The sequence below is a fragment of the Bombus bifarius genome, unplaced genomic scaffold (genome assembly GCF_011952205.1).
Source record: "Bombus bifarius isolate JDL3187 unplaced genomic scaffold, Bbif_JDL3187 scf7180000007990, whole genome shotgun sequence".
Lineage (NCBI taxonomy): Eukaryota > Metazoa > Arthropoda > Insecta > Hymenoptera > Apidae > Bombus > Bombus bifarius.
The window spans coordinates 1,685,588-1,711,714 of NW_022884371.1; the positions used below are offsets into that span (position 1 = coordinate 1,685,588).

A 26,127-nucleotide genomic window follows, 5' to 3' on the forward strand; every position below is an offset into this window, starting at 1 on the left:
CAAGTCCAAAAGCATACCATATTAGGAAACTGTTATTCAAATTTATATCCTTAATTTTACGTATATTTTAAATACGAACGATTATATCGTATCACTAACGCAAAATAATAACTATGACAACATAAATTTTGACTTTGAAATTAATTGAAATTTGACTTTGACTTTTTAAATAAAGGGTACGATATATTTTCATTTATAGCCATTGAGCACGTGCTTTTAGAAAGGGATTAGAAAGTAGGCTGTACGACATTTTCTAGGGGATTTTATTGCCTGTTACTTCATATTTTCCGGTGAGATGGCTACCATTACGAGTATCCGGACCTTGACATATACATACATAAAAAAAACTTATACAACTTCCAAATATACCGGTGACATAGATAATTTTAAACGATATCGAACAAATTTACTGTTATGAAATATGCATTATGTTACAGAGAAACATGGTATAGTTAATTGTAAGTACAAGTTGATGTTGAATTACTAGATTAATTAAATTTATTTATTATTTACTGTAAACAACAAATTATAACTAAACTTTTAAGATAAGAAATACAATCTATAGCGAACAGAATTAAATATATCATAAAAGTTTCTCTTTGTAATTACTGTTATACTTTTCAGTATAGATCGATAGGTTCATTTACATTGAAAAAAAATAACCAATGTTGTTTATGTTCTATAATATGATATGACAACTATGACAAATTTATATTTCTTTTAATTATATTTAATTATATCATTAAATAAATCAGCAATAAATTCAAACTATAACAGGAACACATAGTATGTACTATGATGTTTATTCATTTATTTCGAAAGAGAAACCATTAAATGACAGAGAAACTAGTATATTTACGCAGACATAGGCTGCAACTTTCTAAATATTTGTATCTGAAATAAAACATAGACAGGTATCCTACATCATAGATCCCATATAAGAGATGCAACTGTGTAAATAAAAATACAGCTCTTATCATACTTTTACTATCACAAGGTGCTTTAATAGTGTCGTAATATCCCACACAATCCTATAATCAAACTATAGTTTCATAAATTCGATTTATTCCATCGATTATGAAATGAATAAGTATATATATATGCATAAAACATAAAATATATAAAACAATATCACGCGGTAAGAAATCGTAATTCAATACGATGATAGAAAATATCCTCCTCATGATATTATTTATGCACATGAATGTCTGGAATCAGTCAACCGCTTAATGTGCGGCAACAGTATCCTCAACGAGAAAACAACAGGTATTGTATACTCAAAGCCACGTGTATATCATGTCCCAAGATGGAGCGACAAAGAGAGAGAGAGAGAGAAAGAGAAGACAGAAGTCAACCCGTAGATTGCTTGATTTCATGGTTAGATCATATTTCTATTGCCGTAAACAAGAAATCATAATTTGCAGATGCAATTACACGCTTGTAATGTTTTCATAGCGGCAAACTTATTTCAATTGGCTTATAACTAAATTACTTTACGACAAAACAATATTGTAAACTAATATCTTAAAACAACTTTGACACATTGTATAACTGCATATTTTACATTGTACAGTTTAATAAAAACTTGAATACTAAAACGCATTTTTATCAAACGCCAGTCCTTTTGAATGCCTATACGAATGAAGATATATCGACGTTCGCAATATAACATCATAAAATATATCAATGAGGAGGATGAATGAAAAACATTCCATGAAAATGACTCTTCAAGGGCGTGGTTTACAAGACAGTATGACGTTCTCGTGAACGCGAGACCTGTCGTCAAAGCGCGCGAACACAATTATCGTCGATCATAAGTTCGATGAACTAATCGATAAAGTAGAAAGGTTACGTGAAACACGCTGGATTCAACCATTTCTTATCCGAATATCTTGCACTTGCATCGTGACCGAACCAGTGTTGAAGATGTATAAGAGCAAAAAGAGAAAAGCGTCACTGACCTCGGTCGCTAGCTTTCCTTTCGACGCCATCTTGACAACAATGTGTCGGTCGATGTTCCGACTACCTGATGCACGCGCCGCACTTACGGATGACCAAATGAATCCTGAAACTATACACGTCACTGATCTTGTTCAGTCGTAAAGCACACTCGCAGTTCAACTCGAACACGTCTCCACTTCCGTTTGAACAAAATAAATCGCGAAGCACGGATTTCGTAACGATTCACGCGGCTCGTACCGAAATACTGTGCTGACGTCACGATGTGAAGCTTCTTTTCATACTACATGTACTACGACTCACTATGAGGAGTACGAGTTTACAAGCGATACGAAGGCACCCCGGCTCATCAAGATCGCATGTGCCCCTCCACTTTCGATGACCGATACGAAAAGTCCCTTTCACTCGCTCTTGCTCTATAATTATAATACAGTAACTATTTCCCCTCCTTACATAGGTGTATTTATCAACTCTCTCATTCTATAGCATTCTCGCGAGGGCGATGCTTGTACACCGTATACCTGTCCTTCTTCATTCTGAATAACCTTTCTTCGTCTCTCTTCATACCACGCGGTGTATATAGTAGCTCACGGTTGTATTCGAACACTTGTAAAACGCGTTATTTTGAAATTTCATTGCCATTGTAATGATTATATTTATTGGTAAAATTTGTAATGAATCTGAAAGTCAATGCCAAAATTGCAAGATATTTATTGTAAGCGATATGACAATATGATAGCGATAGACTATAGTTCTTATTATCGTAGACTAATTTCTTACTTAATATGCGTTTGCAGCAAATACCTTGTTGCTTCTATGTACATTTTTAGATCGAATATTTCAGATATTATGATATTTACATTTCATTGTACTGTTAGTTCAAAATGTTTTATATAACGCATATACATCAAATATATGTATGTATATGTCAAATATGTATATATCAAATAATTACATAAAATATATAGAATAAAATATTTGCATACAATATATACATAAAATATTTCCTATGATAAAAGTGTTCAAATACCTCCATAAGCAGCCACAAATCGGTAATGATTTCATATGAGACATTCTGATATGTATGCTATCTCCTTTCTGATCGCTAATCGAAAAAGTAATTAATAGTTTCGTCATTTCCAAATGACGTTCATTTATAAATTGTTGTACTATGAGTTAATAGGTAAATTTGTATATGAGAGGTTGAGGTTAGGTGTCAGCTGGACAGAATCATTACCTCCCACTGTCTTTCTCTCTTTCGGTCGACGATCCACGGAGCGAAAGAAGATTCGCTTTAATTCAAAGCGAATTAACCTTCCTGCACGCTTTTGCCCCCACTGATCTTACGTAATTAAGTGCGGTCAAGCCTGACATGCTTTTTACGAATTTTGAACTACAAAGAAGCGCAACATTGTGCGGCGCGATCATTTGTATAGTCCCTACGATTATCGAACGATTGTATCGATTAATACAATTGACACTCCATCTCTTCAATAAAGTGTTGCAAAACAGAACATCGTTTCGGAAGATTAGAAAAGATTAGAAAAATTATCTGAGAAAATAGATTCGAGCATTCGAATAGAATTAATTTATGAATGTCACGTTCAAGTAGTTTGACATATATGGAATTAAAGTGTCGCCTATGTTCCAGCCGTGACTATTCGTTTTATGCTCATGTAGCTGCATGTCACGCGTGCTATTCGCGATGCGATAGGATTGCATCGGTATTATACAATACTTCAACTGAAACGTAGGTGGAACGCGAACTGTGCAAGTTTCGTCTAAAACTCCGTCCAGCTGATGATAATAGATTCACTGGTATGTGAAAAGTTCTTAATGCAGTTGTAACACATAACTCTATTACAGATGGCGTTTAAAACAGATATTATCAAATTGAAGATTATAGAAAACACACATAATAAATAAATTGCAAATTTTTATGTAAATTCATATTTTTGAGAATATAATTAAAAGTATGAAAATGTGGTAGAAAATTGTTTTAATTTATTATAAAATGCGCCATATTTTGGATATTGCATATATTTTCTTATATTATGTACATTCTGTACACCGCCAACTTTGCTATAAATAAGCAGTTTAATGATAAGCTGAGTTTCCTATTCTCTACGGTTCTAATATTCAGTAGTATTAAAGTATTACAGTAATATTCAATCGCTAATTCTTTCTATGTTATTAAAATTGCATTTATTGCCTTTATAACGATTAAGGTCTAATAAAGAGAAAAGATCAATCGAAACAAAATCGTTTCCGACTATCTCCAACATCTTCCAAAATATTCTCCGAGTACAAAAATTTACATAGCCATCCGTAATATGTTAAAACAGCTGTTCTATTAATCTTTTATACAAGATCTCTGCACCCGTGCACGCATGTATCAGCCGAGTCATTTTTCACCCGATACATTACCATCGGATGCTACTAGCGAAAACGTCCTCGTGGAAAGTAGCAGTTTTGTAAGAGAAGCTAAATATATACGTACATATAAATCGTATTTCTTTGCATTTGGATACTGTCTTCTTATCTCTTCCTTATAGGTATTTTAAATGATTTGTTAGGCCTATATACCAGTTCATTTAAAAAATAACTTATGTAGAAATATATAATTTTATGAATTAACAAATTAAAAATAGATGTAAAAATTGACAAACAGCAACTAATAACTTTCGTAACTATCTTGTTGTTGATCCAGCGAAAATAGATACCTGTAGCTATTAGTAATGTATATTAATACTTTTTATATGGATCAGGCTTGTTTCATTTTACAAAATTTCCAGATATATTCATTGCAAGTTTCAAAAAGTTTCGTATAATGCCCATCATATATTCATATAAAGTTTCCTGAGTATCCACTGTTTGGATGATTGTATCTTAAGGATCTTCCAATTATTTTAAACATTCTGATCTCGAGTTTAGAGAGAAATGGGGGCTCCATTTCTTCTTTTCTATTGCTCTTCTTCTCTCTCTGACATAGGAACAAGATTTGCTGATCTTTTTTCTCTTTTATAGCATTCGCTGATCTTCGTATCGCGTTATCTCAGTCGCACCTTCTGCGAAATTACACGTGCATAGAGTGGGACACGATTTCAAGGCATCTATGTGCGGCGTTGCGCGCGACCTGTTTATTTTCGGGCCGATTCTCATATGCAAGGCACGCCCAACTCCTGAATCATTATTGACAGACCTTCGCTGGTATCGTGGTACGCGTGCCATAAAGTGGAAGACATGAGAAGACGGAGATATGGAAGAAAATGGAGGAGAAAGAGATACGCTATCGTTCATAAGTGTTAGAACACTTAGAAATCTGAGGCTAATCTTGTCTTACTTATATATGAGGCTTATCAGGAAATTACTAAAACTATTATTTAGGAATTTTTATCTGGATCTTCTTACTTGATAATTTGCTAACTAATAATATTAAACAATTGACAAGCTACAGATGGTAGATTTCATAATCTTATGCCGAATAGGATAATTTGTAAATGATTTGTAACTTGTAAAAGTGATTTGTAAAACATTATTTGATTTATTACCGAATTTGTTACTGTTATAGAAGAAGATTCGTTAGTATACATTTAATTATTGACATTTAATTATTTAGATTTAATTATTGGTCATTTCTGACTGGTAATTTATCAAATTTCACTAATAATATTAGCTATTTACCAAGTGTTCAGCTCGACAAATTGTACAGTACAAATTAAATAATAATACAAAAAAATATTAGCTCAACTGTGCAAACGGGTTCAAAAGCTGTTCTGATACTTATGAACGGGGTTGCAAGCACAAAGGAAAAACTAGGAATCTTGTGTGGGTTGACAAATCCATTTCTCACTCGTGTTCTCCTCCTGAGGCTTAGAAAACAGAAACGGCCATACACTGCAACTTTCTTCTTATTCATCAATGCGTTTGACACGATATTTGTGCATATAAGTGCACGCGGGTGTAATACGAGCTTCGTTGTTTCTATTTTATCTGGTAGGTTGACTGTTCGTTCGTGTGGATATCCGCCAGACGGAATAATGTCAAGGACAAGAGGCGGTCAATCGGCCAAATGACAAATTTGTAAACGATTGACGCAAAGTGCACACACTCTCTATTTAAAGTACGATATACTTGGCTTATCAGCTTGTGTATTTTTGGCATGACCAATCGACTAATTTGATTAAATTGACCGATTCGCGTGGACGTTTCGGAGCTACCTTCAATATACATACACACACATTCACGAGTAGGATAAGATAGGATTATTTCGGTGAAGTTAAATAATTTGTCTTAAAATTCTCCAAAAATTCGATTATGAGAAATTTTTAGATAACATACATTTAAAATGTGTATAGTCATCGATTGCAGAATTTATTTTGTAATCTTGTATCGACACGACTCATCTTACGTACATGCATCACTTTTATCTCAATCCCTTTATACACAATTTAAAGTCTATTGTGATATCTTTCTTGCCTTAATGTTTCCCGATTTTGTCTCACGCGTAATAATGTGCTACTGCCATAAATCACGAATAAAGTAAAGGGTGGAAATAATTGGTAACCCGTGGAGCAAAATTTCCAACGAAATTATCCGGTATACTATGAATGTTCAATAAATTTCCATCAAACTGGTCACGTACACAAGGCTTCATCGCATCGGGAAATTCTTTCTCGTGATCGATGCAATTTTCGGCCATAATTCACTTAATCGTGGAATTAAATATCGTGCACGTGAACTGTTACTTCCCTTTTATTATAGTTTGTCGCGTTATTTCAGAAATTTTTAACAAGGTACAACAAATGAAATCAATGAAACCTAGATAAATATTATATAACATAATAAATAATATAATAATATACTATAATAATATAATAAATATATAATGAATATTATATAATGTAATATTAATCCATAAATATTATGTAAGGTATAAGACGTGATAATTGGTTGAAATTAATTCAACAAAATAATACTTGTGTTTATATAAGATAATGATACAAAAGCTTTTAAAAATTATTTGTAGGAATCAATGCCACAAGGATTACTATTATAAAACACACATGATGGCATGATGAAATAGTTATTCTAGGTTATATAAATTTATTATACAACAGGTTTATCTGAATCAAGAAATTCGATATGGAAGTTTAAATACGAATCGCAATACATTCAAAATTCAAGAAAAGATTTTTTTTTATTATTTAATTTGTGCTTTACAATTTGTCCAGCTGGACATCTGGTAAGTTTTGTTAACTTAATTGCTAACTAACATGTGGATGGCTACCCCCAGCCGGATACTATCTTCGACTTTGACTATTTTATTTCTTTAGTGAGGTCAGTGGCGTGTTTTCTTTTTTGGCTTCTTTCTATGAGAGTTTTGCTCGCTTCAACAGCCAGCTGGTTTGAATGTGGTGTTGCCGTTCTTTCCTTGTATTTCTCTGCGTATCTGCCGATTTCTTCTTTGACTGTTGGTATTTTTAAGTCTTTGCATATATCCTCGTTTCCGACATACCATAGGGCGTTGACTATTGTTCTCGGTATCTTCGAAGAAACGGTTTTATCAAATTTCTGGTTTGCGAGTGACAATTGTTCGTATTAGGAGTGCGCTCAAAGATGTTACTAGATATCCGTCAGAGGGATGCGACCACACAGGATCGATCGTTGTGTAGGGATGTGGGTCAGGTATACGCCCAAACCCTCTTTTTTTCCTTTTTTTTTTGTACGTGGAGAAATTCTCATGGACGCCTCGCCACTTTTCTGGGAGGTGGCAGAGTAGTATCGGACTTTGCGACTAAAACTTAACGTTAGTGCGCCTAACGCTTATCAGGAGTGCTCCCGGACCGTTTACGCCCAAACCCCCTAAATTTTCCATTCTTCGTCCCTTTTCCCGCTGAACGTATCTTCGTAACGCACAGTTCTCACACAAAACCGTTTCTCCCCTGCCTCGTGGAATTTCCTTAGTTGCTCATCGAGTCATCTATAACAGAATACTCTTTCAAGCTTTCTAGATTTCCTACAAAAGAATTCTATTTATTACAAATATTATCTAGACTCGATCATATCTAAATTCTGAAAATAGTATAGGGATTTTATTATATATATAAATATAGATATAATAAGTAATATAAATAATATATATAATATACATAATAATAAAAAATAAATAAATATAAATATAATTGGTAATATAAATAATATATATAATATATATAATAATAATTAATCTATTTATCTATTTCTTTACAGATGATAGAACACAAAAACTATAATTAATTAACTAACACTATTTGTTAATAAACTAACAAATTACAACTAGAGTAACTATTTATCAAATGTCCAACTGGACAAATTGTAAAGTACAAATTAAATAATAAAAAGAAAATCTAGAGTAACTAAATCAATACAGCGCTTTCCCAGGCATCTCCTTTTTCGGAAAAAGCCACGGACGGGTCGATGCGTTATGTACTTCGTACACCTCACAAGTTCATTGAGTTCCACGCGAGTGTTTCAAGATACTACTAAGTCGCCCGGAAAGTTCGTTCCGATTTACATTTCGATTCGATGTACATTTATCGAATTATATAGATACCATTTTGTTGCACAACCTTTCTCCATCTTTCACGCAATTTGAATATTCCATGCTTGCAGAACCTCTCGGGTTTTTCAGCGAAAAACTTTTCAACATGATCTATCATGTCGACGAAATTTCTCAAAGATCGGAACGAACTTTCCGAGCTACCCAATACAATAGGATCGATGGTAAAATAAATTTTTATCAAGAATACCATAAAAGTGCAGTTAACTTAAATATCTTCTTATCTTTCAAATTGAAAGTTAAAATTCCTTTATCTTATAATTACGACATCTCATCGTCATCCTTCTCGAAAGTAAATCTTCTTTGGCAGACTCCTTTGACGTTATAATCTTTCTCTTTTTTTTTTCTTATTTGGAAAAATCTTACAATCAATTCTCATTGAGAATTATAAATAAATTATTCTGGGGTGCTACTATATCGTGTATAATAAGTGTTTATCGTATGTTTGATTCTAGCTGAATCTAATGTTTAAATCTAACGTTATAATCTAACGAATATTTACGGATATTTCTACATGATCAAAAGGATCAATAAAAACTGCAAATTGATCGACGTTGTTCAAGGATCAGTTCGGTAAGGTGAATTAAAAATAGATATTTGATTCTTATAATATATTTAACACTTAATATAACAATTTAAGAGAAACATAAGTATGTCATCGAATCGAAGAATGATTTCAATAGTAGTCCGTCAAATAGTTCAGTCGACAACCTTCGCTGGGATCTTGAAGCATACTTGGGGTTTGTTTTGTTCATCGACCAAAGACAGCTGGATAGTCAGAGTGATCCTTGGGTAGCTCTTTTCAACGGGCATTTTCAATTGGTAGGTAGCTGATTGTCCTTTCTGCAATGGACACTGTCCACTTACAAGACTCTTGCAGGCATTTTGTTCCGGTAATACGTATGGGATATGGCCACTTCCAAGTTGGACATCTACTACTGGCTTCAGGGATTTTGCATTCTCGACTATAATAAATTATTGGAATTAGAATGGAAAATAAGCAATTTATTTTTGGTATCACAAACACATCGTCAAGATTCTTCTATAGTTCCCTGGCAAGATAATGGAAACAAATAATTCACATTTAAACTTTCAATTTAAATGGAAAACTTGAGCCATTTAGAAACTAACTTGTTCAGCTCTATTTTTTGGAAACCCTTTAATTTTAATATTAAGATACAGGATCAATTTTCTCCTAATCAACTATTCAGAAACGATACAAGTAATCTCGGTGAAGTTGATCGCTATTTTCATTCCAAATTTGATATACACGTTGTACCTTAATTTTATTTTAATGTTCTTTTTATCTATTTTTCAGTTATACTTTGTTGCTCTACTTACCAGCATTGAAAACAACGTTAGCCTCAACGGTCTTTCCTCTCACTAAATTGCAGGGCAAAGAGGAACATCCCAAGATCTCCACGCTCACGGGGGATGGACCGGCATTACAGGGCACGTACGATGATTGCATCGAATCGGCGATGAAGAGCACCGCGAAGACGTACACTGCGACAAAAAGTGACCATACTTTCGACATTCAATTAAATTATAATGTTGCTTTAGTAGGAAATTCTTGTTCGTGTACCTGTGTGCTTGAATAATGGCATATTATGTTAACATATTGTTAAAGTATTGGTATATTAGCAAGTAAAAATTAGCACATAACAAGATATTCATAAAAAAGGATATCATTGTTTAAGAAAATTCCATCGATTTTCCAGGCTTATAAAATTTGTAAAACGGACAAACGTTCAATTTGTACAAGAGTATATAATAAATAAATAGAAATAGATGTAAATTGCCATGTTAGATTTATAAAATGTACAGTATGTACAAGAGCGAATAATAAGTTAATAGAAGCAGATGAAAGTTAAAGATGTTGGTGTTTAGAGTCTGTGAATAGTACTAATAACGATATACGTACCATAGGTGAGGATTGCCATTTTTGCTTCTTGGTATGTGCTGCTCGTTTCACTGTTCGAAATAACTGAAAATCATAGGACCGTGAATAGGTATTTATTGAGGGTTACTATCTAATCGAGAGTCAGGCATCAGAAACGATTATCATTGTAGAGTTTTGAAAACACTTCAAATGGACACCTGCCGACCAGAAAATTATGTTTGTTGTTCTATTTATCGATAAGATCGTTTGGAAAGTATTGAATTAACGTTCGTGCCCATTCAATTGAAAAAAGTCATATTTTACACCTAAACTGATAATCGCGATTAATCATTTCATTGCAGGTGTCGAGAAACATTTGTGTACTTTACAAACATTTCACATTGACTTTTTGTGTTATAACTAATTATTATTTTATCGAGAAAGTTCTCCAGATATGACTAGTTACATGTGCCGATATTTCAATCGTCACTGAGTCACTTAACGTTGCAAAGGAAAAATTTAATTACAAATTAAGAATCTGCTTTTAATTCAGCCAACTGAAAAAAATGATATAAAGCAAAAGATCTTGTGCATCTAGCATTTCCTTATAAAACAAAAGAAACTTTTGGAACAACCTAGTATTTAAACTTTAACGATATACCAAAGGTAGATACACACGACACATAAAAGAAAAGAAGATTATAGAAGATACGAAAGAAACGGAAAGTATATGCTAACTTTTGACACACTAAACATATAATAAATAATAATAAAAATTAATTTAACAATATCAATTTTTTTTACATTTTATTTTTGCTTTTATGCGAAAAGACATTACAATTTCATTTTCTTCGTTTGTTTTTAATATTGAGATCAACATTTCTTCTGAATTTCATTTTTATTCTTTGCGTGATCTCTTAAGCTTGCCCATTGTACTTATCATACAATCCATCCATCGCTCTCTGGGCGTTTTTCACAGATTTTTCAGCATCCTCTTTCGTCCATGCAGGGGCATGTACGAACCTCTCGACCAGTCGATCACGCAAAAAGGTTGGTGTGATTGTGAACAAGGTATGGTAAATCGCATAACGCCATGATTCATTCCTAAATAGACATTTGAATAAATATTATAATATTAGCAACCCTTAGCTATGGAATAAAACTTAGAAAGATTTATGATCGATATGTGATTCATTTTTTCCATTATATCGGAATTCAGCTGTTCTAATACAGATGTTAGCTCAAGTACTATATAGTAAGAAATACTTTTTAAGATGCTTATCACTAATCAACCGACGAGATAGTGGCAATCGTTCCCTCAACAACATTATATTCGATTGAATTTTAACACTTCAGTCGATAGAAATCTTCACTCGCGTCCACTATTCCGTTCATTTAGTTAAAATCGTACATGCGCTATACTCTTAAGTATAATAATTTTCAACGTACTACATTAGATTCTTAAAATTAATTCTTCTCTTTCGATAAAAAAAGATATATATGCATATTCTCAATTAATTGTTTTAATCGTTTCAAAATTTGAATATTTCAGTACGATCAAAAGTTCATTTTTTAATTTACCATATTATTTTCGTATTTTTTTATTACACTAAATTTTTTTAAATTTCCTTATATTTTCCTTTTTTATATGTTCGATAAAAAGAAAGAAATTTTTTCCTTCGTTTCTTAATTGTTTCTACATAATTAAAGTTTCATTTTTATTGCTAGACATACTTGTAGGTTGCCGATGGATATCTGTCCAGAAGAGCGCCTTCGAAGATTTCATAGATACGACCGTCCCGTATCGTTTGTACAGTTGTATTTTTCACCAGGGACGAGAAATATTTCATATATCTATATAAGTATTCACCATAAAACTTTTGTACCTCTTTGGGCATCACCCACTTCATCGCCTCGAAGTGGTCAGCTTGTCGAGTAAATATATTGCTCTCTTTAATGAAGGAACCTATGCCATGTGTAAGTAAAGCGATTATATAAATAATTTCATATATATACAATTTCTAAATATGATTTGTCAAATAGAATTTTTTCCAAATTTCTTGTGCAATAAAAAATTTCTTGGAAATTAAAAGTTTATCATTAAGGGGGCATTCTCCTGTGAATATTACAAAATATAACAATTTTCATGAATTTTTTTCAAAGTGATGGTGCGTCTAATTCCTTCTATATATACAGGGTGGTTGGTAACTGGTGGTACAAGCGGAAAGGGGGTGATTCTACGTAAAAAAAGAAGTCGAAAATATAGAATAAAAATTTTTCGTTCGAGGCTTTGTTTTCGAGAAAATCGACTTTGAATTTTCGCTCGGTACGCGTGCACTTCATCACGTCTCGTTATAACGGATCTCACTGTAGATCGTTGTCTCGATGAAAAAATTAAAAAAAAAAAAATTAAAAAAAGATTTTTATTCTATATTTTTGACTTCTTTTTTCGCGTAGAATCACCCCCTTTCAGCTTTCTATTGCATAACGACAACGTGTAATCCAACGAAGGTTCGTTTCACGCCCCTAACCCTAATTCTAACGTAAACCCGGCATATATATATATATATAATTTTTTGTCTTTTATAGTACATCTACAATCCTTTCTTGTAGCTTATTTAGTTACTTTTTCGTTATACGTAACGATTTGTCATAGCGTTTTAGTTAATTGTTTTGTGATCTTATCTCGCCCGCAGTAAACGGCGTGTTTAAAAATCGTATCACGCACACATAAGTGATTAGAGCTTTCAAAATGGACTAAGATGGAAAACTCAAAAGGGATCCTAAACAATATGCTTATCGTTATCGTGTATATCAAAGTAAATAATTTACGTTGAATGTTGAGAAAATGGCAAATGCCTAAATTACAAACTCCGAAATTTTATTCCTCTTTTCGGTAATCGTTAAATAAAGGTATGATGAATTCAACATAAAAGTGTAATTTTGGTACTGACGAGAATTGGTAAGATGTGGTGAAATAACCGGTAAAAATTTCAGACCAGTTTTTGAGATTTTTACCCGTTATTCCACGACTCACTAGCTCTCGTTCTTACCAAAATTATATTTTCATGTGAAGTTTATCATACCTTTTTCATTTAATAATTACCGAAAAGAGAATTAAATTTCGGAATTTGTGATTAAACGTTCGCTATTTTGCTAATTTCCAACATAAATTATTTACTTTGTTAAGGACAATAACGATAAACACGCTGATATAACTCGAGCTTTTTAATTTAGTTCACTCTGAGTGCTCTAATCGTCTACGCCAGCGAGATACAATTGTTAGGTGCGCATTTATTGCGGACGAGATGAAACCAAGAAACAATTAATTAAAGCTACATAAAAAATACTTATATACGACGAACAAGTAACTAAATAAACTACAAAAAAGATTTTAATATTAGACGTACCATCGGTTCGAAAAAAATTTGTGGAAATCGTTAAATTTGTCAAAGTTCAACAAAAGAATGCTTTCCCTTAAGCACGTTTACAAATAATTTTCTTATTACATTAAATTTCCAAATAATTTATTGTACACAAGTAGAAAGCATAGCAAAATATTTTTTGCATAAAACTGCTCTCTTTTTATGGAAAAATCTTGTATTTATATTTGAAAATGTTATGCCTTGGTTACCAGGAACGACGCTAATAACTTTGATGCCATACTTCTTCAACTCCACCCTAAGGCCAGTGGCCCAGGCGCTAATAGCAGCCTTAGTTCCACTATAAACCGAAGCTCCTGGAATTGGCTGCGCCTTACAGTGGCTTGAGACTATGATAATCCGACTATAATGGGCGCGGATAATCGGCATCAATTCTTGCGTGACTATCATAGCACCAAGAAAGTTAACTTCCAACTGATTCTTAAGCTGCCCATACGTTTGCCATTCGAATTCGCCGAAGACCATCACGGCTGCGTTATTGATTACACATCGTAACACTGGAATCGATATTCTATTATATAGGTATGCTCGTTTCATTTGTTTTTTCTCTTAAACCAGCCACCATTCTTCCCAAATTTACCCAAATTCGTTCGAATGCTCTATTAACAATTTGTACGATTATATCTTTGTTAGACTATGGTTACATGTTATCTATATTAGTGACTGAGGTTACCTGAGATCCATGAAATGAAACAAGTGACACAAGATATGATTAGTATTTCAGCTGTTATATGAGCCGCTCAAAAGCCAAAAGCAGAAAAGGAAAAGTAATGATATTAAAAATTCTATATTTCAGCTTACCTTGCAATTTGCTAGTATTTATATTATATCTCCTTATAACAAATAAGCTCATAGCGGTGAGTAATCTGTTCTTTAAAAATTGGATACCAATCTTATATTTTCGTATGTAATGAAAATAAGAAATTGATAAGTTGTACTGAGAGACTCATATATTCATATCAGAACGAGAAATATGAAGTGTGAGTGAGATAGAGAGAATGGCTCGTCTGATGATTCATTAGTACAAGTACATATATTTCTAACATTTTCATGTCTAGAATTGACCCTACAAATATTTCGCACGTATTTCATAGTACCCTGTATAGATTTTTATGAGTGTGTACATCTCAGTATTTAGATGTATCATCTGTTGGAATCATGTTAGTATGCACATTCATTGTAATCATAGACTCGATCGTGCTAAGTAATTTACCTAATCTTTTTTCCGCTATAGTACGACGAACGGAATCCGTGAAACCTGTAGTGCTATTCAGTTCCATGAGATCTAAAGGGAAAACGATTACTCCTTCATCTTCTAGTTTTTGAACCGAGGGAGAATCCATTTGCAATACACCCGCTATTACAGTTGCCCCCAGTTGTCGGCAATACAGAGCCAGACTGTATCCTAATCCTGAACCGCAGCCGGTTATGACAATCACATCATTCGAAGCCAGTTTGTCTCGAGATTTTAGATGGCAATATAGGTAAGAAGCACCTGAAAGATTATTCGAAAAATCCTTTTCCACATCTTAATAACGTATGTTGTAACACGTTCCGTGCCGGACCGATTTTTGATTATTTTCCGTTCAGCCTGCGTGGGGCGTACACGCTCTACATTATTACGATTAATAGTTTTGCTTCTGATAGATTTACTTATACCTTACAATTTTTTCAATAGTGCAATTAACATAATTATAAAGAAAAGGATGTGTTGTCTAAGATGTATTAGACATCAAAGCAATAAATTTAATTTTTAACCGTTTGAATCGCAAGCAGCGCGACCGCGCTATTCAAATTTTGTGTCGAAAAGTCCCAGTACATTTGAACATAACGGACGACTGACGGTATTTTGTATTTCATTGTTATCTTCTCAATAATTTTGATTGAACAAAACTTGAAATATTTATAAACTAATAGTACGCATATATAATAATATAGATGTATTTCATAAAATAACAAATATGACGAGCGCTATTGCGCCGCTTGTTTCTCTTCGCAATCGATTAAGACGAGCGCTATGGCACTGTTTGGGATTTTTCGACTCCGTTTTCTCAAAGACCCCTGGCACTCAAACGGTTAAGGAATTCTTTTAACAAACACATAGATTTACTCTACCCTACACACACAAGATTTACTCTACCCTACACATACAAGGTTTACTCTACCCTACACACACAAGATTTACTCTACCCTAAAATTCCAAATGGCTGAAATGAAAGTATCCGCCCTACGCGGCACGGAGCGTGTGAATTTATAATTCGATAGAGATAGTGTTACATTTTTTTTATTAAAATTTTATTTAATTTTTAATTTGCTACTTGAATGTATTAAACCAGACTAAACTAATGAAACAATTAGATAACAAAGTATCGTAGTTATATTGAATCATTGACCTTCCCGTTGATGGCGCATTTTGATAGACACAGCCTACCGATCAATAGAAAGGAAGATAAAATGTGCGTCTATGTATGTATAGTCAGAGAGGACTTCCTCTCTGATATACTTAAATGGATGCGTTTAGTTCACAATTCAAAGATATATCCGATACGAATTTTATTATAGTCATATATCTTATCATGATTTAAAATTAATTTGGTTTCTTTTGTTTTATTTATCTGCTTTGTATAAAAAATTTGTGTACTATCAATAAACGCTAATTAATTATAATAAATATTATGTTCTTACCGATACCGCATAAGGACACCGTTGGAACCAAGTACTTATGTCCCTTGTTCCATAAATAATAAAGGCCTATCGAAGTCGCTACATCTACTAGGAATATCCCAGAGTACCTCCTGATATTTCCAAATAATCCCATTTCAAAAATTAATACGGTATCAAATTTACAGATATTTCACCTCTCAGATGGCACTGTTCGGATAAGTTAATTCTATGTTTCTCTATACTTTGTATGTATATCTTCGTAAAGAGACAGAGAAAAAGAGAAAGACTACGGATATAATACACACAGTAATATAATTCACACAGTAAAAAGAAACAGATAAAATTTTGATATGATATATGTGAAATATTTATACAAATAGGATCAAAGTTCTGATTTTACGAATTATAACAGTATAACTGTTTACTAATAAGAATGTACTCGTATTAATGTTTCTTTAATTAATGTCTGTGGTAATTAATATATGAATTCACAATATGGAAATCACCATAGAATCACTTAGATCACTAGGTATAAACGGTAAAAATCAGAAGGATGAATAAAAACACACACAAGAGACGAAGCGGTGTTATTCTCGTCTTGATCACAAATGGCTGCTATGGGACGCGTGCAGAAAGAAAGAAACCTAAATATCCCCACTCTTTCACAATGCTTCACGATGGATCCTCTCAAAATTCCAACGGTAATACACCATGTAATACACAAAATGTGTGTAACTCAAAAACAAAGTAAAATTTAACGATCATATAAGCATGATATAATATTTCTATTTATTACAAAAGTAAAGGTTTTCTTTCCTTTTTCTATAAACTAGTTTCTTTTCGTATAAAATTGATTCGATATGCCAGAGTTTGATCTGTTAAGAGATGTTAATATTTCATGAACGAATATTTCTCTCGGTTCGGTTGCCAGACTCTGATTTGAATTGTAAACATGTCACACAATGTATGAATAAATGGAATACGATGAAGTTTCTAAAAGCTGCTACGGCAGTCCTATATTGTTAATATTACTAAGCACAACTTAAAAGATTTGCTTTTTAACGTATACACATTCCCGGTTTTTCGATCGAAAAAATGTTGGAAACAATACAACAAAATCGACGTTTTAAATAAGCTATAATACCGTTTTAAAATAAGCAACAACATAAACAACAAAGTAGCGCGTTTCTAATTAGTGTCACTCCTATGGCAGTTACAAAATCTTGTCTGCACACAGTTCGTTCCTATTATTAATGGAAATGATATTAGCAACGTTCTTTTCTTTCTTTCGTTTAATTTTGCACATGATAGTATAAAAAACTCTTTCATATAATCATTACAGAAAATTTCTTGTAAATTTATAAGTCTTTACAGAGTGAAATATACAGCTTAATGTTAAGGCATACTTTACATAAAAATTAACAAATATTGGCTAGCAGTATACTATATCTTATGCTAGTTATTTCTTTAGAATGAAATCATAAGACAGTGAATACATATTCGTTCGACTATAATCCAAAATTATTACATTATCTTACAAGCTTCATTTATATATGTCTTCATTTACGTGGTACTCCTACAGTTTCCTTCAAACATCGCTTTGAAATGTGGAGTATATTAAATACCAGCGGGTTTATCAGCTACTAAAATGTTCGGATCCGCGCGAAGATCGTAACTTGGATCGCCGTCTGTAGCCATTCGTCCAAGCCACGAGAATAGAATTAACATTCCAATGAAAGCTAATATTACCATGATTCCTAGCACCGTATATCTCCTGTATTGCGGACTGGGTGTATTTCTACGTCGCGTTGGTGGGCTAACTATCAACTTCCACCACCTTAAGAACCATTCGATGGCAGGCTTTCTTCTGTATTTATTTTCATCATGATCAAATGATATTTCTTTCGGATCGTCATATGCTTCGCAAACTTTTCTTGATGTTGACTGAGACAATCCCATGGATGAATCGATATTTACAATTGAATAAGGTGGCCCAACCTTTTGATTATTTAAATGCACATTATTTATGTTACTGTGAACTGAGTTAACATTGCCAACAGAACGTGATGTAGCGATTGATGGTGATGAAGTTGTTAATGTGTGGTTCTGATACGAAGTGGTCTCAATTTTCAATGAAGGATGCTCCTGTTCTGGTTTTTGCTCTCTGTCTTCACTGAGCTATAAAAGATAATTTCAATATATAGATGTTCTGTATATGTATGTTATGTATTTTATTATGTACATTTAAATATAATACATACCAAAGGTAAACCTAAACCAGCTCGTGCCCAATTTACTCCTGCTAACTTTTCTCTCAATACATCTGCCACAGGAGAAACCAATTTTGAGTCAGGAAATATGCGTTCCTTACAAGTTGGACATGTGTATCCTGCTGGTGCTGTAGTTTCTGGTAATTCCCTGGCATATTTGTCCAAACATGCCCAATGATACATGTGATAGCATGTTAGCCGAACACAATCTCCTTCGCTTAAATTTACGGAGCATAATGTACATATTGGATTGTAATCATGGTCATGTAGCCACAAAATATACGACTGAACAATACACTGAAAAAAATATAAATATTTATCAGTTAAGTAATCTTAATATAGATGAAAAAGGGACGAGAATTACTTTGACTGGAGAATTAGTGAAAATTATTTGTTCATGATTTCTTCGTCAAAGTACATTCTTTGCAAATTGTTTTATGAAAAATAGAATACAATACCTTCGGGTGATTCGTAACCATGCAATGTTCACAAACATTGACACGGTGTTCAAAACAAAACAGATTTGTAACTCTTCTTTTCGGACACTTGCACAGCCCCATAGTTACGATAAAAGTAATACGTTTATAACATTAAATAAATTATCAACAATACAAAAAAAACTAGTTACTTAAAAACACTTTTATAAACGGATAATTTTATATGACATTTCGTGGTCTTACAAAATTTTAAGCTACATTATGCGGTACGGGTTCCATCTTTCATCAGCCACGTCGTCTGACATTTTTCACAAATGGCACAGAAGAATGGACCAATAAGATTCTTCGATTCACCGGTAACGAATAAACATCCATAAGTTACTGTACACATTCTCCAATTTATTTACAAGAAAACTATTCGTTTATAAAATAATATTAAAACTGATATTTTTTTCACATTAAAAGAATCTTTCTTTAGTAAGCATAAAATATTGTTTCAATCATATAATTAACATGTCTCATCTCCAATAGAACAAATCACATACAATTATAAATAAATAATAATTTACATCATATAAGTATCTCTATAACAAAATAATTACTAATTTATAATAATGTTACACAGTTAATAATTTTTGTATACTATAACGAAGTACATACACTTTTTTTTTTTATACGATAACGGAGATCATCTTGTAAATACTGTTAAAATGGCTACGTTGTATCGCGCCTTAAATTACTTAGGAAAAAATATATTATCGATAGGACAACATAGAAATATATCGTTATCTCCAACAACGCGTATTAAGGAAAGTGAGTATGATTACATTTATTAAGGTATAACATCATTTATTGTTTGAATTGATGTTCCTAACCTATAATTTTGAATTTAGTCATAGAAAAGAAAGAAGGAAACACATTAACTATTGAAGCCGTGATTAAACCAGACCCATATGAAGGGCGGTTTTTAAAACCTAAAAACGGGGCATGTCCTATTTGTTCTTCTGGTCTTAACATTAAACATACAGTAAGAGTTTAATATCTTGTCGTATTACGATCTTCCTTGTCTCTGGATAATTAAACTGATTCTTTTAGGATGTACTTATCCTAAATCAATTTGTTAGATCAGATGGATGCATATTACCACGTAGGATTACAGGTCTTTGCAAGGTGCAACAAAAGAGAATTAGTTCATTGATCCTAATGGCTCAATATGCAGGTTGGTAGATTAATCATAGCAATGCAATTTTCAATCTACAGTAAATAAATTGATACACTTATGCTTAGGATTAATGCAAAGGAGAGCTCCTGGAGGTGGTTTACTTCATCCTTTACAAAGAAGGAAATGGAAAAAATTTAATAGCTACTACTGCGAAAGAACTATTAAAGCTAGATATAAGTAATAGTTTACAAACAGTATAATAAATAATTAAACAATATTATAGTATTTTGAATGATTTAGTTTTATTTTCAATATCTAAATAAATCCCAAAATCATAATAATTCTCCACGTGATTCTACTTTGCCCTTAATTTCGAATGTACAAAAACGTGTAGGTTAGAAATCATGTTTACATCTTGGCTAATAAAACGCCCATGGTGTAACAAGTTTCAAAAAAGATATGTATCAAAAGGCACAACAATCGTAAAGAATGAACATGGAGAACAGGAAATCACGAAAATTCGAAACATCGGAATTTTGGCACACATCGATGCTGGTTCGTGTGTGATATGCTTTTTATAGATAACCTATAAAAATCTCTATTTTAATGAATTTACAATACTGACGATTGTTTTTCAGGCAAAACCACTACCACAGAAAGAATGTTATACTATTCTGGTCTCATTAAACATATGGGAGAGGTTCACCATGGGAATACGGTAACAGATTATATGGATCAAGAACGTCAGCGCGGTATAACCATTACTTCTGCAGCAGTGACATTTCAATGGAAAAACTACCGTATTAATTTAATCGACACTCCAGGACACATTGACTTCACTATGGAAGTGGAGCAAACCTTAAAAGTATTAGATGGAGCAGTAGTCATATTAGATGGAAGTGCAGGTGTTGAAGCTCAGACATTAACAGTCTGCAGACAAGCTGACAGATATGATATTCCTAGAATTATTTATGTAAATAAGATGGACAGGGCAGATGCTAATTTTGACAGTAGTTTAAAATCTATTGAATCCAAGTTAGACACAGAAGTATTACCGACGCAATTTCCAATTAAAGAGAAAGGAAATTTAGAAGGAATTGTGGATGTTATTACTTTAGAAAAATTGATCTTTTCAAAGAAAGATATGGGTATGAAATATTCCAGAGTAAAATTATCTGAGAATGAAGATACAACTTTATGGGAAATGGCAAGTGAGAAACGTAGAAGCTTAACAGATAAATTATCCAACATGGATGATGAATTAGCTAACATAATAATAGAACAGGAATCTTTGGATGCAGTAACTCCACAAATGTTAATTGATTCCTTGCACAGATCAACTATTAGTAGAAAAGGTGTTCCTGTGCTCTTAGGTAGTTCTTATAAAAATATTGGAGTTCAACCTTTAATGGACGGTGTTCTCTTGTATTTACCATCACCCAATAAAACTAAATCTTCTGCGTATTACCGTTGTTTTGATGACAAACTTTGCGCCAGGGCATTTAAAGTCGTCCACGATAAGCAAAAAGGACCAATTACATTTTTTCGAATTTATAGCGGCAGCGTAGAAAAAGGCATGAAGCTATATAACGTCCGCAAAGAAGAAAAGGAACTTGTAGGAAAATTGTATATCGCGTATGCTGACGAGTACCAAGAAATACCGAAGATCACACGTGGCAATATTGCAGCCATAACGGGATTAAAAAGTACAACAGCTGGAGATTTAGTAACGACCGATCGAACAACGACAGAACAAGCAAAGAAGAAACTAAGGGCAGAGAAAGGTGTTGCACTGGAAGATGTAGAGAAAGTATTTGACAACAATATTAAGACGTTAGAGCCAGTCTTTTTTTGTTCAGTTGAGGCGCCATCGTTATCTACGCAAACACTTTTAGAGAAGGCTCTTCAGGAACTCGAAAGAGAAGACCCAAGTTTAAGAGTAACTCAAAATGAAGAAACAGGTCAGATCGTGCTTGGAGGAATGGGTGAACTGCATTTAGAAATTATCAAAGAAAGAATTAGAACCGAATATAAGGTCGATGCTGATTTAGGTCCTTTGCAAATCTCCTATAGAGAAACTATAAAGGAACCTATTTTAGATACCTTTTCGACTGAATATAAGATAGGAAGCGCTAATCTAAAAATTACAATAATCATGTCGTTGATACCAAACTACCAAGAAAAGGAGACTTTATTATTAGATAAATCACAGAATTATGGTGATAGCTTAAATGCTATACCGGCACATATAATGAAGGCAGTGAGGAATGGTGTTAAATTAGTTCTTTTACACGGGCCGAAATTAAGTTATCCGGTCGTAAATATGGGCGTTAAATTGCATAGTTTAGAATATGGATCTGGTACCACGCCATCGTTAATCAGTGCTGCTGTTTCACAGTGTACTCGACAGGTAAAAGTATTCTTATGATTTTTATTTTTCTTACATACATATAAGACACAATAAAGGAAATAATCTAAGTTGTGAATGGCGGGAGAACATAATAGGGTACATAAAATAGAAGCTTTGGTACTCTATCGCCATTTCTGAGTCTACCTATAGGAGTACCAACCATAAACGGAAGAAACAACATTCTATTTCTATTAAATTATTTAATATTACATTAATTGTCAATTAATTGATAACCGTATCGCTTTCGTTACGTTTAATCACCTCAGTGCTTTTTTTCGGCAACCCTAAAGTTCTTTCCTTCGCAGATTTTAATTCCGACAATAGAAGCAGAGATTTCGGTTTACGTTCCAACATCGTTCTCTTTGTATTTTGTTCGGACAAACCGTTGTTAGGCAATGATTCTTCCTGAGGAAAAAAGTATCTGTGTTTCCAATTATCCCGTATAATTTTTAGAACATTAGTCTCTTTACGTTTGTCCTCGTTGCATATATAGGTCTCCGTAAACGTCCGAAGAACGCCGATTTTCTTCAATGTATCTTCAGATATACCAATGTTGAAGGATTTCTGTTTTGAGGTTAAGGTTGGAAAAGCATACGGTTTCAATGTAGTGTTCTGTTTTAATTCTAAGACACGTGGAGGTTTCGTGGACTGCCTGTCAAAAAATTCATTAATTATTATGTCTGTTTTAATCTGTAAATTTCTCAGAAAATCCTCGTCAGTTATTTTCCGTAGATTAGAATTCTTTGCACTACTAGTTTCTCCGCTACTTAAATTATCAGCACTGAAGTGCTTTGAGATCTTGATGTTGTTGTTTCCTTTGACTCGATTCTTTGTTCTTTTTGAGTTAGTTTGAGTAGATCTTTCTACGCTTCTTATGCCCCACTTCAACATATAAGAATCCAAGAACTTGTGATATAATTTAGGGCAAATTTCTTGGTCTTCGTAGTGCTTATCTATAAAGTATACTCTGCGCAAACGACAATTACCGCAAATTTGAATCCTCTGAGTTATAGCGTATTGTTGCTTGAAGGCAGTTTGCGTTAGACTCGATAGGTCCAGTTCTAATTTATTCCAACCGGTCTCAAATTTTACTTTGACGCGACAAATGACACCCTTGGAGTTTTGTTTTTCTGACTCCGCGTTCGTAAATTGAAAATGATGCTGGCAATTTTGGTTATCTGCCACCTGGTTTAATGCATAAGCTTTTGTATCAACAGATATTATGTTATAGGTTATTCACTATTCTGTTTAGACAACTTTTAATTTTTATTTGCCAAATTAAATTAACCCTTTATGGGGTTATATCAAATTACAGTAGAGAATTTACTTGTATTAATTCGATATACATATGTTAATGTAGACACCTGATTACAAAAACATCTTTAAAAAATTAATTATTAAAATACTAGTCGAGATAAAATATTGAGTGTTGTTCGGACCACAAAAGAATTGACTATTTATTAGTATTAGAAGAAGTTTATGAAAGATTTGTCGTTAATATGAGATTATACTCAGAATATTCCACAATTACCTGCACTTGCAGACGACAATGGAGATTTAGGTTCTTTATAACCACAACTAAAACTGGTAATTCGATATTCAGGAATTGGGAGGAATCAGAGGGACAAATGATGGAGGTGCCATATCCATGGGGTTGTTCAAAGTCCTGTATCTCGATAACCTGTGCATCATTTACCATAAAATTAACTTAAAATTCAATGCTCAACTAAATAAATCTGAATGATGTTCATTGAACGTAACCTACATTTTCTAATAAATCTGAATCTAAGATTTTACGAATACGACCCGATTGAGATTGCTGCTTGCTCCAATACTCTAAGGGTTTGTCACTGATACTATACAAGAGAGACACATATCCATCAACCATGAAATTACGAAATTATTTCACGAAAATGTGAAGTATTTATGTGACTTTGTTACTTTAGGATTTACATCTTTCCGTTCGTTTGTTTTCTTGCAGCGTATTTCAATATAATGGCTGTTCATTTGGAATTATGTTTTTTTTTTTAAGCTGACGCAGTTGATAAAGAGAACAATCGTTTGAGATATTTCTAGCGTTGACAATAGAAATAATGATTGCATTAACGATAGAAACAAGGATTTTCTGGCCAAGTGAAAAAATATGGTATTAAATTTGATAAGGATAGTTTAAAAAGAGGGAGCAATAGAATAAACAATATCTTTTATTGGAAGAATAATTCATTGAAAAAATACGAAATATTTTCTGTAGCGAAGCTTAATTAAGTCACTGTTATTTTTAATTATTTGGAATTTAATTATATTGATGTATTGATGTATTGGAAACTATACTGTAACTATATTGGAAAGTAGCTATATATATTGAGATAAGTGACTTATAAAATATTTACAAATATAAGTAATGTATAAGTAATCTATAAAAATAATTCCGACTAAAAATAACCAGATCCCCTAGAAAATGTTTTGCAACATCTTTAACGTTTACAACCTGAGTTCTAGATTTTTTGATTGCTTAACAATTTCTGATTTGTCAAAGACTCTCAGATGCTTGAAATAATTTAAGTACATCTCTTGAACATTCCCTGGAGCCTTTATATTACTTAGAGCTCTTAAATTCCTCCTTGAATGGCTTGAAATACTTTAAAATCTTTCTAAATCTTCCTCTGAAACTGTTAAATTACTCACGACCCTTACCTTTTTAAAAGCTCTTTCCTATTTACTTATCGTTCTCTATATGTATTTCAGTTGATGAAGGATGTTGGAGTTACACTTCTAGAACCTGTAATGCGAGTCGAAATTGTGGTGCCTGAGGAATATTTAAGCGTCATCATGAAAGACCTGCCGAAAAGACGTGCAGAAGTAAAATATATCGATACCTATAGACAAAACAAGGTAATGTATTTTTTCCCCTTTAAGGCAATAGTAAAATTGAGGTTAGAGAGACTAATATAACTTAAATGATGAAAACAGGTGGTCCACTGCCTTATTCCATTAGTCGAGTTACTAGGATACTCAAAAGCAGTAAGAATAATCTCATCAGGGCATGCAACGTTTTCGTTAGAATTTGACCATTACGAAGTAATGGACTCGATGCACGAAGCAGAAGCGATTAAAAGAGTTACTGGATTCTATTAGAAAATTTAGAAAATTCTACTAGAAAAACGTGAAATGAAAAAGGTATCTTTCTCGGCATACAATATGCAATATTATTTATACCAAATATCTGTTGTATTTTAAGATATTAGTGATTTAATTGTACAAAGATAGAAATTAAATCGCTATAAAAATTATTTTCAACT

At 32.9% G+C, this 26,127-nt stretch overlaps 7 protein-coding genes across 10 annotated transcripts in view; 2 read left to right on the top strand and 5 right to left on the bottom strand.

Moving 5' to 3' along the window:
* LOC117205459 (sodium/potassium-transporting ATPase subunit alpha) overlaps positions 1 to 2,006 on the bottom strand; it is a 172,686-nt gene extending 170,680 nt beyond the window's left edge. For all 3 annotated transcript variants that reach the window (XM_033443874.1, XM_033443873.1, XM_033443875.1), the window contains exon 1: positions 1,962 to 2,006. In XM_033443874.1, the coding sequence (XP_033299765.1) occupies positions 1,962 to 1,991 (30 nt within the window). In that variant the 5' untranslated portion in view covers positions 1,992 to 2,006. The remainder of the gene's footprint in view (positions 1 to 1,961) is intronic.
* A 7,150-nt stretch (positions 2,007 to 9,156) lies between these two features.
* LOC117205405 (NPC intracellular cholesterol transporter 2 homolog a-like) lies at positions 9,157 to 10,576 on the bottom strand. The gene is made up of 3 exons (XM_033443759.1): positions 10,485 to 10,576; positions 9,902 to 10,066; positions 9,157 to 9,525 (listed from the first exon to the last, which is right to left on the bottom strand). The coding sequence occupies exons 1-3, from the start codon at positions 10,501 to 10,503 to the stop codon at positions 9,260 to 9,262; spliced, it is 450 nt and encodes a 149-aa protein (XP_033299650.1). The 5' UTR covers positions 10,504 to 10,576; the 3' UTR covers positions 9,157 to 9,259.
* A 740-nt stretch (positions 10,577 to 11,316) lies between these two features.
* On the bottom strand, positions 11,317 to 16,856 carry LOC117205440 (retinol dehydrogenase 7). 2 transcript variants are annotated; one of them, XM_033443824.1, is made up of 5 exons: positions 16,571 to 16,856; positions 15,099 to 15,380; positions 14,068 to 14,382; positions 12,177 to 12,408; positions 11,317 to 11,546 (listed from the first exon to the last, which is right to left on the bottom strand). In XM_033443824.1, exons 1-5 carry the CDS (start codon positions 16,701 to 16,703, stop codon positions 11,360 to 11,362), a joined length of 1,149 nt encoding a protein of 382 aa, XP_033299715.1. In that variant the 5' UTR covers positions 16,704 to 16,856; the 3' UTR covers positions 11,317 to 11,359. The 2 variants fall into 2 exon arrangements, with proteins under 2 accessions (XP_033299715.1, XP_033299716.1); XM_033443825.1 differs by having other exon boundaries at positions 11,318 to 11,546; positions 14,077 to 14,382; positions 16,571 to 16,855.
* Positions 16,857 to 16,992: 136 nt separating this feature from the next.
* Positions 16,993 to 19,694, bottom strand: LOC117205442 (zinc finger protein-like 1). The gene is made up of 3 exons (XM_033443827.1): positions 19,278 to 19,694; positions 18,811 to 19,116; positions 16,993 to 18,727 (listed from the first exon to the last, which is right to left on the bottom strand). Exons 1-3 carry the CDS (start codon positions 19,377 to 19,379, stop codon positions 18,167 to 18,169), a joined length of 969 nt encoding a protein of 322 aa, XP_033299718.1. The 5' UTR covers positions 19,380 to 19,694; the 3' UTR covers positions 16,993 to 18,166.
* Positions 19,695 to 19,902: 208 nt separating this feature from the next.
* LOC117205443 (28S ribosomal protein S18a, mitochondrial) lies at positions 19,903 to 20,710 on the top strand. The gene is made up of 4 exons (XM_033443829.1): positions 19,903 to 20,069; positions 20,150 to 20,283; positions 20,352 to 20,475; positions 20,544 to 20,710. The coding sequence occupies exons 1-4, from the start codon at positions 19,967 to 19,969 to the stop codon at positions 20,657 to 20,659; spliced, it is 477 nt and encodes a 158-aa protein (XP_033299720.1). The 5' UTR covers positions 19,903 to 19,966; the 3' UTR covers positions 20,660 to 20,710.
* A 95-nt stretch (positions 20,711 to 20,805) lies between these two features.
* Positions 20,806 to 26,118, top strand: LOC117205438 (ribosome-releasing factor 2, mitochondrial). Its single transcript, XM_033443822.1, has 4 exons — positions 20,806 to 20,973; positions 21,057 to 22,828; positions 25,574 to 25,720; positions 25,799 to 26,118. Exons 1-4 carry the CDS (start codon positions 20,823 to 20,825, stop codon positions 25,961 to 25,963), a joined length of 2,235 nt encoding a protein of 744 aa, XP_033299713.1. The 5' UTR covers positions 20,806 to 20,822; the 3' UTR covers positions 25,964 to 26,118.
* On the bottom strand, positions 22,991 to 24,826 carry LOC117205439. Its single transcript, XM_033443823.1, has 3 exons — positions 24,594 to 24,826; positions 24,360 to 24,509; positions 22,991 to 24,013 (listed from the first exon to the last, which is right to left on the bottom strand). The coding sequence occupies exons 1-3, from the start codon at positions 24,714 to 24,716 to the stop codon at positions 23,051 to 23,053; spliced, it is 1,236 nt and encodes a 411-aa protein (XP_033299714.1). The 5' UTR covers positions 24,717 to 24,826; the 3' UTR covers positions 22,991 to 23,050.
* Positions 26,119 to 26,127: the final 9 nt, after the last annotated feature.